Genomic DNA, 16,681 nt, shown 5'->3' on the forward strand with positions numbered 1-16,681 from the left:
GATACATTGGATTCTCCTTGTGTTTACTTTAAAATTAGTTCCACATGTCTTTTCATTCTAAATGAGTGTTGGTAAGAGTCCCAATATAAACTAGTTAAAGACATACTTCTCAGTGAACATTCAAACTACATAAAGTTATTCATGGAGGTAAGAATACTGAGGATCGAACAGTGCATTTACAACTGGACTTTGCATATATCCAAATATGATTTACACAGCTGCACAGTATACAGATAAAATGGAAGAAATTTGAGTTAAAAGATCAGTAAAACTTTACAAAACCATGTACGGAGAGATCAGCAATTTGAAGTCACTCTTTATATGTACAAGACTCTTAGCACATTACTTTCACATCCAGCTGCATTTAGGTGCACAAATTACTGCCCCTTCTTTCTTCAGTTCAAGAACACAGCTGTACTTGAGTGTCCAACCTGACCAGATGCACAAAGCTGCACTTGGAATTGTCTCTGGCAAATAACAGGAGCCCGCATTCCAAATCTACAGCTAATATGCAATGACCTTGTTGCAGCAGACAAAGTATCACACGAAAATTCAGTTTCTCTTAGCACCATACGGCTTCTTTTAAGTGCAGTTACTGCCCCCTTTGGTTCATTAATTAGTTCATTGGGTATCTGCAAACATTTGGGATAACAGTGATGGACAGCATCCTTCTGGTAGACCTTTTCTAAGTTCTTCACTTCTGTTTCATCTTCCATATCGAGTTTGCTAGTTGACCTTTGCTTTTCACCTGAGTTGGACACTCCATTGGCTGCCTCAGCTAATCCAACACCATGCCAGGCTTCTGCAACAAGCAGACGGGTGCTTTTCTCAGGTTGAACATTGAATGCTTCCATGATTTGGATTACCTCTTCTGCTTTCCGAGGATTTTTATTTTCTGCATAACCCCATATCAGAGTTTCGAAAGCTTTCAGATTAGGAGATATTCCTGAGTCACACATCTTCTCGAAGATCCTCATGGCATAATCCATTCTACCAGCAGTGCACCATCCACTAATTACAGTGGTGAAAATCACAACATTTGGACGATTACCAGATTTAATCATGTCATTCAGGACCTCTTCTGCTTTTTCTGGTTCCAATGCACGGACATAACCCTTTGCCAAAATGCTATACGCATGGACATCAGGTGGAATGCCAGCATTGACCATGTCATCAAAGACCTCCCTGCACTTAGCCATATATCCTGCAGCGCCCCAGGCGTTCATGATGGTGCTGAAAGTAATTACATCAGGTTTGGCACCAAACTCTTCCATTAATGTAAGAACCTGATCAAATGGATGGAGTAAACCTCTTACTAGACATCATGAGTAAAATATTAAGCAAATTGGCAAGCATGTGAAGAGTAATCAAAAAAGCTGCAAAAGTTCTACAATTCTAGAGAAGCATATAACTGCAAAATTCAACCATTCAGTGCAAGCATTAACCTGCAAATGCACTAGGACTGGAACTTAAGAAGGAAAAAGCTAGTGAATGAATAACGCAGGCAAACTTAAAATCACGTGTACATGCAAACATACATCCTCAAATTTCGCTTGAAATAGTATCATATCTCGTAGATTGTACTGATTTTATGCTAACATTTCCACATGCAAATGTACTTGGGAAGTTTATTTCGACATATCATAGGTTATTAATTGGATAAGAAGACTCCAAACAGCATTATTAAGTAAGATTAATAAAGATTTCATTTGGGGAATGAAGATTGTCTGCCTTGTACAACATGAATAATACTTGTGTTGCCATCATTTGACAGCCTTATATAAACATTTTTCAGTAAGTTGACATGTTGCTTGTTCTTTCAATTTTCTTCTATTAGGTAAAAGCATTGATATTATCAATCAATAAGCAACTTAAGAAATGTGATTTTAACTTTCACTCCAAGCTACTAGAGGCTGCATAGAGAGAGGGCTTCAGTTGTTCAAACTCTGTTTGAATCTTTGACCTTTATTCTCTCTGCTTTTTAATTCTCTTGACTGCATAGAATGCTTTAGTCGTTCAAACTCTGTTTTGAATCTTTGACTTCCCTTTCTTTATGCTTTTCTACCCTTATTTTTCTCTTTCTTTTTTTTCTTTCCGGGTTACCAGCCTACAGACACGTTTTTGCTTTCTATCAAATTGTGAAATAAGAAGAGACAGAAATGGGAGTAAGAGAAGTAAAGTGCCTCTTCTGCAACCCCTACCCCGTGATTTCAATTTGAAAGTTGGCTTTTCATTCTAGCTAGTCAAAAAGTTTCCATCATTCAAGAGGAAACGGTCCATAGCCTGATTTTCAGATATTCTGTTTAGACAGTCTAGTTAAAATTGGGCTCAATATGGGGGTAACAATATTTTGCCTATGAGGACTTGCCAAAGTGGTATGGCTGAGGTGCAAGGATCCTTGAGGTCATTGGTACTAATTTCCCTAAAAGTGGGGTAAGCTTGTTGTATCTACTTTTGCTAAACCAGGTGTCTTCTCATTGTGTTAGATTAGATATTATTTCATCTGATTTGCAGTCTGCCAAATCATAGATTTGCTTTTACGTTCATTACTTCACCCCAAAAACATATAAAGGGGAAGAAGTTGAAAGTCGCTACAACTTGAGTTATTTAAGTTTACTTTGACATCTCCAACATTTAAGCATACAAGGTCCCTACCTTTCTTTCCCTCAAAGTCATACAATATCAGTCTTTCACTCTGATAGCTTAAACCTCTATGTTGAACATCAAAGAAAGAAGAAGTTACATAGGTTAACCCCCCTCCGCCCCTTATTTATTCTTTTATTTGAAAGTGAAGAACAGTGGCATCTAAATTATAATCTGCAACCAATCGCTAGATTGTTTTCTGACATTTAATAGAAGGTTAATACTTATCAATCAAAAGCCATATCAATACTAACCTCATCAACACTGTCGCTGTCTGACATGTCAAGGAAGCCTTTGATCAGCGAATTGAAAATAACAAGGTTAGGATGCATTCCAAGATCCTTCATCGTGTATACAAACCTCAATGCATCCTTTAATTCACCTTCTTTACAGTATCCAGCTATAATGATGCTACAAGTCCTTTCATTAGGGTGCACATTGTTCCTTTGCATTTCTAAAATCACTCCTTCAGCTTTTTCAGTTTGATGATTTTGACAATAAGCTGCTGCTATTGTATTGTAAGTGATAACATCTGGTTGTAAGCCAGAAGCTATCATTTTATCCACAGTATTCCATGCATCAGTAAAATTCTTTTTGCTACACCATGCTTTAACAAGTACATTGTATGTCCTCAAATTGGGTTTCACATTAACTTCCCGCGACATTAACTCCATTATCTTTATAGATTCTTCAGGTTTTCCAGCAATTCCATACCCTTTGATCAAAGTGTTAAAAGTGCTGATTGCAGGCTTTATCCCACTCTCCTTCATTTGCAAGAAAGTTTTCATTGCTTCCTCCATGTTCCCAGATTCAGAAAATGCATTAACAACGGCATTGAAGAAAACTGGATCAGGCTTCATACCACTTTCTTGCACTTCAGACATAATGGAATGGATATAATTAAAACGCTTCTGGACTGTCAAAGCTGCTAGGAGGGTAGTGTATGTAATTAGAGATGGTTTATGTCCTCCTTTAATCAAGCTATCAAAAGTTTGCCGGGCTTCCTCTGGCCTCCCTCTTTCTAAAACAGTGTTCATCAGTTTTGTTCTTGCTCGAACAGTTCTACAGCTATTACCATTCACACAGAAGGCACAGAGGCTAGATTGTGGTGTTGGGCGCAGTGGCATCTTATCATCTAAATCTTTTTCCTGCAATCATGAAAGCTTTCAAATTTTAACAACAATCACTGATACTCGGAAACATGCATAGGACAGATGCCACAACAGGTGCAATACCAATTGTAAACTTTTAAAAAAAAAACATTCAAAACGAAGGGATAGCCCTATGGTAGACAGAAGTCTTTCAGATTCCCTTTTTAAAGGGAAATAATTTAATTAACAGTGAGAAAAACTCCCATATACAAGCAGTATACTGAAAAGTAGAGAATCTACAACATAATGTGATTTTCCCAACAGGCCAGAGTTGAAGATGTTAATATACTTATATTCTGTATACATGATAATGAAGGAGAAATACTAACTTAATGGTTACTACGTTAGTCGATAGAGAAAACATCTCATCAAAGTTTTAAGTCAAATAGTTTTATGGATTTATATTCTTGAAAGTTGCAAGTTGTATAAAAATAGAATGATGTCAAACATTTTGAAACGTTCCAAACTGTGAAGGGTGTCATAAATTGGAAAAGATTGAGTAACATGTTATCACATTAACTATACCTTGATTGAGAATGGATGCAACAACTCTTTTCTGATAAGGGTCTTCATTCCTGACTTCCTGCGAGATTTTTCACAGTTGGACCTTTCTTTTCTAAAATCATCCATGTAATTTCCTGAAAACATGAAAAGGCTAGCTAACTGAATATTGGTATATTTGATTGGCTTTAGAAAATATGTAAACAGGCTTACCGTTGAAGCTCCTCAAATCCAACAAACAAATTAACTAGAAAGGGTAGTGTTAACTTAGCAAATTTGGAAGTACAATATATAGATCAAGGTCTGGCTTTGGTGCAAAACACTAAAGAACAGAAGGCATAACTATTAAGATCTACGACTTTTTCATGCAATTTATTCCTCCTATATCAGTGTGTTTGGTTGAACTCTTTCGCAAAGAGTTATAAAACTGTATCAGATGTTCAGGGACAAAGTAACAAAATTGTGAAGCTGACAGACTGCAGGGAAATATCAAAGCTTAAATGGTGCTGATACTACCTCTATAGCCTATGCAATTAATCGAAAGTAAGTTGCAGGTTTAAGGAGGAGCTTGTTTGCTAAAACAGTAGAGGTATACACAGTGAATCGACATCAAGACATCCATTGTCTACAGAAAATTTACTCAAAATAAAAAAGGATTGAGAATCTGAGATCAATCAGTAAAGATCAAGATTAGTTTCTTGAAGGCTAATTATTTAGTAACGAAAATAAAATGGCTGCAAATAGAGTGCAATGTATATAGAGGATTCGTTTAGCCAACTCCAACTAGTTTGGAATCGAGGTGTTTGTTGTATCGTTGGACTCACTTGATGGAACTCATCATGTGAGTCTCAGACATCCATAGGTGCAAGGTCTGAACCTACCCTGCTCTCCTCCTTCCCTTTCTCCTTAACCCCAACCACAATCCCTCCCCCAAAGAATCAGAACTATTTATTAAAGTGCATATCAACATGCTTTTCTTAACATTTGAATTTGCCAAGTGATTTGAGAATCGAGAGGTCTCACAAATTCCAGCACAGACAAAAAAACAGAAGGTGATATCTTTCTATCTGTACTAGCCTTATCCAAGCCTCGGTGGACAAAGTTACCCATGTTGATGGTGGGAGGCGGCAAATATCACATGGAACTAGTCTAGGAGCACCAAAGCTGACCAGGACACACAGTTATCAAAAAAAAATTTTAAAATGCCACAACCAATCCAAGGGTTGAAGAAGGGAACATAAAAACACATGCATAAGAGAACTATAGAAACACAAAATGACCCAAAAAATTCAGAATACACAGCAAAAATTTGAACAAAAGAAATTCTAATGAAATCCCAAATAAACCCATTTCTGCAATCAACAAAACAAGCATTACTCACTCTACAGAAAACCCAATTCGCCCCAAAACAATCTGACCAAGAAAACCACAAAGAACTCAGAAACAAGATGATCCCAATACAAACCTTAAAATACATTCAAGAATCAATGAGCAAAAACCAAATTTAGCATCGCTGAGTTCTTGAAAAAGGAATAGAAAGGTAAAGGTGAAGTCTTTTTAGTACCTTCGTTGGAGTTATGGGATTGGATGAAGAGAATTCAGAGAGGGACACCTTAATTTGCATGAGCTACTATTACACTTATTATATGAAAGAAAATGAGTTCACCAATTGTTATTGAAAAAAAAAATCTTATCCACAAATAAGTATAAATGGATTGCATAAGAATATAGTCCCTCCAACTTCCAAAAGATAAGGAATGGAGATTGGAGACAAGGGAGGTTGGAAATTTTGAAAGAGACAATTTGAATGAAATCCTCTTTTTCTTTTTTAGTTTGCTACATTGTATTTTTTTTCACAAGAAAAACCCCTTTCTTTTTATGTTTGTGTAACAATTTTGCCAAATATAATATTACTAGTGCTGGGCACATGCATTGCACGTGTGTTCCATGCTACGTTGTGTGGAATTGTTATAACGATGTTTATATATACTTAAACATGTATGTTGTTTGTGTATCTCATGCTAATTAAGTACAAGAACTTTGAAAATGTTATAAAAAGTGTGTGATGAGTTGCACAAAAATTGAAGAGAAATATACAAGCTCAAACCAATAACTTTAATTATGCAATTCTTATTATAATATATCAAGTATTCAATTTGATAAAAGTTACTTTTGTTTAATATGTCATAACTCATAATTTAAATGTCGAGTGTGATTTCAAAATATTTCTTATCTTAAGTTTTTCATATTCTTTTTGTCCTTTGTAGTCTTCACCTTTTCACATTTGCATACTATTAAGAAGTTATTGTCAAACGAGAGTAGTGTTTTGTAAAAGCTATATAGAAATTTGATCAATCTATGTCTTCCTTAAGATGGCTAGTAGATGATCATTGTGCGATAATAGACATCTAATTATATTTCACGAGTTACAAAATCTATATTTATATAAAGGAAAAATATAGACAAGGTGATGTGACACATCTTTATGGCCTACATTCATATTTATTTTTGTTCTCCCTTTTTAAATGTTTTCCTTATTTAAATCAATTATTTTATTATAAAAGTAGTAAAATTACCCGCGCCTCGTGCGAAAATTTAGTATCACATAATTTATAAAATAATACTTTAAACATATTAGTCATTAAAACTAAAACATTATATTATCTAACATGAAAGATTACGTAGTAACGAACATTGATAATGTAAAGGAAAATGATAATTATAACATCGTATCATTTATCCTTCAATCAATCACTTTAATTTGATTTTATAATTTATCCTTTTGCTTACCGGAGGTGTTATTATTTCATATTTTTGGGGAATCAAATGAACATCAACCCGAGATATTAATTTTTCTAATGAATAAATAATGATTGGTGAAGGGATAAATAAACTTTAAAAGGTTGAAAAAGTGAATAACTATTTTAATTCTAACGTGTAGAAAGTTCAGCCCTACCTTTTGTTTTACATATATCATTTTAAAGTTCTCCTTTAAATGTATCATAAGTAATTATTAAAATGGAAAATTAAAGGGAGAATGTATCATATTGGACAACTATTCAACTTATTATATATACTTGAAAGGGAAAAATATTACACAAAACTATTCAGTTTATTTGGGTGTTTTTCAAAATCAATATACCAGAATGATGTAGTTCAATTTGAAATTACACTTCTATTCCAATCGCAGTATTGAGAAACGCAATTCTATTCACCAGTATATTGATACAAAAACAATGATATCAGTGAACCACTAAAAAAAACAAAATACACGAATATTTAATGTCGGAGAAGAAGAAGGTATGTCATACAGATGCATATTGGGACGACATAGTACACATTTGGAGTTGCTCCAGCGTGTGATACTCGATTGTATTAATGAGCTATATGCTAATGTTGACTATGTTCTTTTTGGATCAATATTATGATATATTAAGTAACGGTTATTTACTTAAAAATTGGATCATAAATACAAGTTGTTAGGATGCACGGACAATTTTGCAAGGAGTAAATATATCGTTAACCATGTTTACACTAACATTTAAATGAGTTTATGGATGCAATTATTGACGAGTAAATATCTCAAAAGGTCACTAAAGTATGTGGAATTATTTGAGAAAGTCTCAACTTGATTTTATATCAATAAAGTCACTCAACTTATGAATTTTCTTTTATAAAATAACTCAACTTAAGGTATTTTTCTAGAAAATCATTATAACCAAAGGATAAAAGAGATAACTACACAAACCATCCTTCAAGTTTAGTTTTGTAATACTTACTTTCATTATATGTGAAAAACTATGTGGTTTTCCATTCTTATGGGAAAATGTCTGAACTTACTATAGAATCCATCTAAAAAGATAACAATGGTTTATTATTCCTATTATTAGAATATCAGTTGAATGTAATATAAAATTATTCATTTACCGTTCAAGAGGGACTATATGTACACAGTTTGACAATGTTTTGTATATATTAGATGTCTCAGACTATGCTTGGTCAATAATATGTTAATATGACAAATTAAAATTAAGAATAATTTATTCAATGTATTATTCAGAACATTAAATCAACGACACTCATAATGAGGGAAAAATGGGGAAAAGTGAAAGCAAATCTTAAATCATATCGGGGTAACAACTACAGTACAAAATCAATAAAATATGGCCTAATTGGGGTAGATTACTCCCGCGCTTCGCGCAGATAATTTACCTAATTTTATTAATAGAGCTACATTTATAACAAAAATTCTTTAGATGCCAATTTATGAGGAGTAATTGTTTATCCATGTGAGGAAAATCTTTTTGCAGATATTGGATATGTGCTTAGCACAGGTCATGACCCTCCTAATATGTATACATATTATTCAAAACAACATATGATCAAATAGATACTTTGATTTTCATTTTACACAACACCATACATAACCCTTTACAAAACTACCCTTCGAAAGCTCTTTTCACCGTCAATATCATCATTCTTCTCAAAATTTGACAGCATCTAATTTAAGTTTTTGGGTGAACCAATCTCAATCATAAGATTGATGTAAGTATTCTCAATAAAATTAATGGTCTAAATTCAAATTATAATAAAAGACCTTAAAAATATACACATGCACAGAGTTGTCTTTTTTTTTTTACCTACAGTAAAATATTCTAAAAAGACATTAAGCATTTAATTACATAGCAATATTATTATTTATAAAAGTAAAGGTTAGTTATAGTTAATAAGATGTTAGCCATTTATTTGAAATGCATTACCTTAAATGTTATTAAAAACTTTGTTCATTAATATGAAGATTTCAGTAATTTAATTCAAAATTCTAGAATATTTCTAATAAGAAAAATAGACCATTCTTCTTTCTTTCCTTCATTATATATATTTTGTATTTTTTTTTTATAAAATTCAATATCCTTTCAAGTTTCAAGTAAACCTAAAATAATGAAATTCACTATTAAAATTCCTCTTGATTTTTTTAGGAAGTAGATATTTCTGATGAGTTTCTCCAGCAGTGTTACTAGTACATTCACTTCTTTGAAAGACGTGAGGATTTTATTTTTGATACTTATATTTCATTTTTCGACATATGAAATATCATTTATATACCATTTATCTTCATTAAAACTTTGCATGATCTTAAATATCAATATACTATCAAATTCATCAATAAACTAAACTTTCGACGCATCAATTATTTTTTATGCACCACTTTATCTTATTGATGAAGAATCGACTCAAATTTCAACGAAGAGAGCAGAGGGATTTGTGCCTATGACGTAAAGAATCGTCAAACTCCAAAGGTTACAGATGGTTGTGCCGCTGGGTATCTTGCTGCCACGTGCCATATTGTAGAGGGAAAAGAAGTAAAATTAAAATGATAAATTATATTGCTTCTATTTTATGTTACGTGACACTTTTTTTTTGAAAAAAAAAAATCCATTCCAAAAGTATATCATCTTATTAATTTTAAAATTAAATGATTTATACGATACAAATATTTAAAAATTATTTTTAAATTATAAATTTCAAAAGAGTCTTTTTTTCAAGCACTATGTCAAATCAAATAATACTACATAAAATTAAAATGAAATGAGATATCGAGAGTAATAAATAATAAATATCTTCTTTGTTTCTATTTATATGTCGTCTTCACTAAAAATAGATGGTCTTTAATATTTGTCATTTCACAAAATTAATACATAAATAATACTATTCTTCCTATTTTATAACCTTGAAAGTATGAATTTGACCAAAATAGGAAAACTAAGTGATTAATTTAGGGAAAAAATCTGAAATATATCCAAACTTAACCGAAATTGTTATAACTATCCCACACTTTGGGAAGGACCTTTTATCCCTGCACTATTTAATAGTGTATTTTAAAGGTATATATGTACCCACGTGAACATCATAAATATTGCATCATTATAAATAACAACTTGTCCACGTGGCACATATATACCTTTAAAATACATTATTTGATAGTGCAGGGGTAATAGGTCCTATTCAAAGTTTAAGATTTTTACAGTAATTTCGGTCAAAGTTCGCATATATTTCGAACTCTTTTCCCATTAATTTATGTTCAATAGTCAATTAATTAAGGGAAAATTACGCGGTTAAGTAAACTTTTATACTACTTAATTAGTCATCATAGCTATAGTTTGCTATAATTACCACTCGCGACTAACAGTAACCATTAATTACGTGGGTTGACTTCGAGTTTGTATAATTAGCCATGTTTGTATAATTCGCCACATTTGTATAATTCGCAACTAACAATTCTTCGTTTGATTTGTATTTATATACGGTGGTTTGTATTTGTATATGATGATGATTTCCTTTGATTTTTTAGTTTTATCACCATATACACTCAATCTTTTTTTGAATAATTTATTAAAGTTTTTATAAACATGTAGTTTTCGGATTTTGTATAATATAATTTATATTATGTGATTTGTATAATATAATTTGTATAACTGTTTTAAGGTCATATGTTTATGTTTGTATCAATTCGTTATTTTGAGTTTTATCATATTTGTATAATTTCAGACTTTGTATTACTCAATTAGACAAAAACACGCGAATTATACAAACATACCCGGAAATTATACAAACGAGATGTGAATTATACAAGCCCCTCTCGCTCCCCTCTCTCCTCCCTCTCCCAATCTCGCTTGCAGATATACAAATACATATGTATATCACAGCTGTTACATATATACAATATTTTGACAAATATACATAACAATTCACCTCTCTCCACTCTTTGCCCTCTCTTGCTCGCCTCTCTCCTTCCTTTTCCAATCTCGCTTGCCACTCTCCTCCCTATAACATGTAGCTACGAATCGTAATTAACAAACTATAGCTATGGAGCGTAATTAAGCTATTTTTGAGTGGCTATATGTTCACTTATTAAATTAATTTAAAGAGAATACTAAATAAGAATACAATGATATATTTATATAAAACGTGAAATCTAAAATGATGACATATAAATAAAAACGAAGGGAGTAATAATGATACAAAGTGAGTAAGAAGGGGAAATGAAATGAGAATTTTCATAGTTTGACACCGCCTCTTTATTTTCTCTTCCTTCTCCAAGTCCAAGTGGGAACTTCATTATATATATGTTCACTTCTTTAGTATTATTAGTAATCTTGATAATATATGTATGTATACACACTTGATAGTACTACTTGTGAAGTTACTATAAGACGGCAGCTGACTCCAAAGCTAATTAACTTGTTTCTAATCTCCAATATTTCATTCATTTTCAAGGTAATCTTTCCCCTCACATATATGTAGTTTCTTTAATGTCATGGTATTGATTTCACTAATCAATATGTACTTGCAATTACTTAACTTCATGTGCTTAATTGTCGCTAAATATGTATTTTTAGAGGTAATTAACACTCTTTGTAAATGTCTTTAAAGCCTACGTCGGTATTGGATTTAATATCAATTAACTAATGCGGTAAAAACTGTGTCTATTTATTACCGCTAAAAGCTAATTTTGTTGTAGTGATTGTTTAGAGGTAAGTGTTTTTCTTGGTATAAATTCATTTCCATTGTTGGATTGGCTCTTTCATCCATATGTACCATGTGTATTTATGGCTATAGTATTTATAACAACTCAGGTGCGCGCAAGCTGGCTCCGACACTGCTATCATATTAGTTTGTAACACAAGTTCTTAGGTGATCTTTGCTTCTAAATATTGATAAAACCTGAGCTGCTGAGTACATAAGAAAAAAAGAATGAAATTTGGGAAAAAATTTAAGGATGAAATGGTGCCTGAGTGGAGTGAGGCTTATATGGACTATGGTGGGCTTAAACACCTTCTGAAAGATATAAACCACTTCAATACTCATAGAAAAGTAGATATTGAGAATCAAGAAAGTGAAATTGGGAAAATCCAACATAAAAATTCGATGAAGTTATCGAATGGAAAGTTGTTTATACCATCTGAAATGGGACAAAATGAGAAGTCATTTTTCGAAAAATTGGATAATGAACTTGAGAAAGTTAATAGATTTTACAAGGACATAGTGGAAGAGGCAAAGGGAGAAGCAGATGAATTAGCCAAACAAATGGAGGCTTTGATTGCTCTCCGAAAAAAAGTAAAAGAAAAAGATACCAAGGGAGACAAAGCAGCATCCTCAAAGGTTACTTCTCCAAGCAGGGCGTCGAGTGAAGCTGGTATGTACTGCTATCACCTTATCAGTCATTAGTGTTAGTTATGACTTAAGTTTTTATTTCTAGTTAACTTAAATTTTCATGCTTTAGTTGTTACTACTCGAAATGTCATTGATAGATGCTTGAAATATGGTTTGCATTTTTGGAGGATCTGAGCAACATAACTAGTATGCGCATGTTCCATCAAACGTACACTTAAAAGGCTTGTTGATCATGAGTGATGGTGAATACAAATAGAAATGAGAGCCTTAATAGAAAATTGTACCCTAATCCTATTGAAAATATGCACAGTTCTCTATGTACTAGGACAAATCAAGCAATGATTATAAGGATTCGTTGACATGATATATTAAATTGCTATGTATAGGCTAACTAAGAACATTTTAAAATAGTTCAACTATTGATATTACAGTACACAAATGTTCATAGCTTACTCTATTCTGTTCAGCCATATATATAAGCAGATTGACAAAACTTAGCCTCCACTGAATGAGTTTAGAATCCTGTAGTTTCGTATTTTCATTGTGATGGCATTTAATGTTGCCGTAAGATATGACACTTGGGCCTAACTCAAACCTAAAGTTATCTCACGAGGGGACGTTTGCCTAAGCCAATATAAGGAGACCACTTAGTCCATTTCCAACCGATGTGGGGAATCTAACTCGAGCTCAACAGCAGCAAAGATCGGGACTGGACAAGCATTATATGTGAACCACCAGGGTTCATGGGCTAGTAGTGAAAATGTCATGGACATTCTGATTGTAACCTTCTATTTCATGAGATTTTCTGTCTCTAACTAGATGTCCAAATGCAGAGCAAGACCAACTAGACTTCAAAGAAGAAGTGGACAAGTTTGGTGAGAACATCATAAAACCAGCTTCTTCTCCAAGAGAAAATAGAGATCCTTCGTTAGGTGAACATGGACGCACTCCCTCAGACGTTCTTGAATGTGTCAAAATTCAAAATACATCCGACAATCCAAAATCATCGGTAGAAAGACTATTACTTGGTACCACAGAGAAAGAATGTAGATTCAGTCAAGAAGAGCTAAAGGAAATTGAAGAAAAGTTGAAAAAGGCCTTTGTTGAGTTCTACCAGAAACTTCGCCACCTAAATCAGTACAGGTTCTAAGAAAAGCATCTAACTTGAACTTCTTAAATATCAGATATTTTGGTGCTTCCAATTCCTCTTCGACATTTATTCTGACTCTTGTTTCAATGATGAACCAGTTTTATGAACCTCTCAGCATTTTCTGTGATCCTGGAAAAATATGAAAAGGTCAGACTTCTATTCGTGAAGTAGGCATAGAAAATTGCATTCTGTGAGAATTCACAGTTGTAGTAGTACTTCTTTAGTTATCACTAATTGACCATAATTTGCATGACTGGCTGACTGCAGATTACTTCAAGGAAAGTGATGAGATCGTACATGAAAATCGTGGATAACACCTATATTGGAAGTTCTGATGAGGTATGTTCAAATCCACTGAATCCAATCAAGGGATTTGGATTTTTTACAGTTCCTTAGGTAAAAGGAAGTATGTTAAAGAAAAAGAGCATACATGTTGATAAGAAAAAGCTATTCTATGGACCAAATAGCTTACTCTTCCATTTAAGTTTTTTAAGTTAACACTATTTTACCGGTTCAAAAAGTACTCCATATTCTATCTTAAAATACATTCTATTTCTAGTGTGCTGCAAATGAATGTGAAAAAGGACATTACTTGAGGGTATATGTTGAAAAATGTTAAAAATCCTCTTAATATTTAACATTGAGAAGTATGTTCTTACAAAGACGAAAACTATTATAAGATGGAACTTGTAGTACCCTTAATAAGTACTACCTTAAACTTGTGTGCCTTGTCTCCGAGATTCGTTATATGCACCATTATATATTCACTTCTCAGTCTTTAGTTTATTTTCCATGTTTTAGGTTACTAGTCTTCTGAACAAGGTAGAAGTAACAATTGTCAAGCACTTTAATTCTGAACGGGGGGACGACATCAAATTAGTAAGGCCTGAAAGGAAAAGAGAGAAACACAGCATTTGGTTTCTTTCAGGTTGAGAACTTCTCCTTTGTTGAAGATTTTACTTCATAGTTTTCGACATCTCTTTAACTTATAGATTCATAAGACTTGTTGAGGAAGAAGATGAGGTTATCATGGTTTCTAATATATCGATCCTTTCAATGTGTAGGATTCTTCTGTGGATTCTCAGTTGCTCTAATTATGGCTATTGTGTTAATCATACAAACAAGAAAGTTATTGGACAAGGAGGAGGCTACAGTGTATTTGGATAGCATCTTCCCTCTTTACAGGTTAATTTTTTTTTCGGATCTTCAAATAATCCGCGTTTAAAATGAAAGAACACAGCTAGATTCACCTACTTATGACCTATGTTGCTGTGCCTCTGTTGGATCCTTGAAAAATGCACTACTTTTGGAGGATATGACACACGCTCCCGACAGCATTGTTTGAAAAGTCCGAGCATCATGACTTATGACCTTCTCAGTTTTTTCCTGATACCTTAAAGTTCTCTTGCAGTTTCTACGGTTACATCATCTTACATACGCTTATTGGTGCTGCAAATATATACTTGTGGCGATGCTGTAGAATCAACTACTCGTTTATACTTGAATTCAAGCCAGGAACCGAGTTAGATCACAAGGAAGTTTTTCTTTTAGCCTCTGGTCTTGCAGTTCTTGTACTCACTGCTTGCCTGGTACAGCTGCATATCAGGATGGACTCGAGGATCCAAGAGCATGAGGCATTTGTTGAACTGGTTCCTTTGGGCTTACTCATTGTAAGATTTTATATATAAAGTTAAATGCTGGTTGAACACACTATCATTTACATTTTGTTTGATCAATCCTCTGATTCGAATGCAGGGCTTAGTTCTCATATGTCTCTGTCCTTTTAACATCATCTATCGTTCAAGCCGTTTCTTCCTTATTCAGAGTCTATTTCGTAGCATTTGTGCTCCTTTATACAAGGTAGTTGATTCTACTATGCTAGAATTCTATACACGTAGAGTATACGACTTTTGGTTGAATTTACGAGTTGATAGTTTTCTTCTGCAGGTCAATATGATTGATTTTTTTCTATCAGACCAGCTAACCAGCCAGGTTTCTTACTTTATTGGGCCATTAATAGGTGATATGGTTCTTATTTTTCTTAATTTAGATTTCTGACCTTTCTTCTACATCTTCTTGACCTCAGACACAAGCGATAAGAAGTTTCGTATACTACATTTGTTATTATAGTTGGGGAAAATCCTCTACTGGACGAAAAATGTGCCACGTTAGTGATGTGTATATCGTTTTCTATTACATTTCAGCTGCAATTCCTTATTGGATTCGCTTCTTCCAGGTACTTAAAACATTCATCATGATCTCTACATTTGCATATCTGCGTTTACTTGGTTGACGGTTGACCAAATTAATGTGCAGTGTATGCGACGATTAATAGAAGAGAAAGAGATGAAGCATGGATTCAACGGTTTCACCTATTTCTCGATGCTACTGTCAGTTGTCTTTCAGTCTACATTCAGACTCCGGAAAAAAACGACTTGGAAAGTGTGGGCATTGGTTAGCTCAGGCGTTGCAGCTCTGGCAAACATATCTTGGGATATCAGGATGGACTGGGGTCTTCTTCAAATGAAGTCAAGAAATTTTCTTCTGAGAGATAAGCTCTTACTACACCATAAAACTGCATATTATATAGCTATGGTAAAGTTTCCAAGTTAATGAAAGCACAGATAACCCTGTCTCTTATTTGCTAAAATCTAATATTTTTCCTACACATTTGATGGTAGATTCTTGAGGTTCTCCTGAGATTTGTATGGCTGCAAGTAGTATTGAGTTTTGACATGCGCCCACTACGTGGTAAAGTCATAACAAGCACATTTGCAAGCTTAGAAATTCTTCGTCGAGGCATTTGGAACTTCTTTAGGTAATTTTACTGTTCTTCATTGGAACATAACAGAGGAAAGAAAATGGATACGTTATAAGTTATGACTTCTCTCTCAGATTGGAGAATGAACACTTGAACAACGTTGGGGAGTACCGAGCATTCAAGTCACTCCCACTCCCCTTCATTACAGACGACGACAAGGTTGGCAAAAATGAGTAGGATGACTCGAGTTTGCTTAATACCTGTTCTGTTTCATCAAAAGATGAATGTGTAATAGCTTAG

General features: G+C 33.5%; 1 protein-coding gene and 1 pseudogene across 3 annotated transcripts; one reads left to right on the top strand and one right to left on the bottom strand.

Moving 5' to 3' along the window:
- Positions 1 to 135: 135 nt before the first annotated feature.
- LOC125841274 (pentatricopeptide repeat-containing protein At5g25630) lies at positions 136 to 5,995 on the bottom strand. 3 transcript variants are annotated; one of them, XM_049520370.1, is made up of 4 exons: positions 5,860 to 5,995; positions 4,320 to 4,432; positions 2,898 to 3,791; positions 136 to 1,286 (listed from the first exon to the last, which is right to left on the bottom strand). In XM_049520370.1, the coding sequence occupies exons 2-4, from the start codon at positions 4,422 to 4,424 to the stop codon at positions 396 to 398; spliced, it is 1,890 nt and encodes a 629-aa protein (XP_049376327.1). In that variant the 5' UTR covers positions 4,425 to 4,432; positions 5,860 to 5,995; the 3' UTR covers positions 136 to 395. The 3 variants fall into 3 exon arrangements, with proteins under 3 accessions (XP_049376327.1, XP_049376328.1, XP_049376326.1); XM_049520371.1 differs by having other exon boundaries at positions 5,761 to 5,909; XM_049520369.1 differs by lacking the exon at positions 5,860 to 5,995 and having other exon boundaries at positions 4,320 to 4,457.
- Positions 5,996 to 12,050: 6,055 nt separating this feature from the next.
- LOC125843292 (phosphate transporter PHO1 homolog 10-like) lies at positions 12,051 to 16,622 on the top strand (annotated as a pseudogene).
- Positions 16,623 to 16,681: the final 59 nt, after the last annotated feature.

The sequence above is a fragment of the Solanum stenotomum genome, chromosome 10 (genome assembly GCF_019186545.1).
Source record: "Solanum stenotomum isolate F172 chromosome 10, ASM1918654v1, whole genome shotgun sequence".
In the NCBI taxonomy this organism is placed as follows: domain Eukaryota; kingdom Viridiplantae; phylum Streptophyta; class Magnoliopsida; order Solanales; family Solanaceae; genus Solanum; species Solanum stenotomum.

Coding starts and splice junctions, on each gene's coding strand:
- LOC125841274 (XM_049520369.1), bottom strand. CDS start 4,442: ATGTTTTCAGGAAATTACATGGATGATTTTAGAAAAGAAAGGTCCAAC. Junction 3,792..4,319: donor TGCATCCATTCTCAATCAAG/GTATAGTTAATG, acceptor TCATGATTGCAG/GAAAAAGATTTAGATGATAA. Junction 1,287..2,897: donor ACAGCGACAGTGTTGATGAG/GTTAGTATTGAT, acceptor CCATTTGATCAG/GTTCTTACATTAATGGAAGA.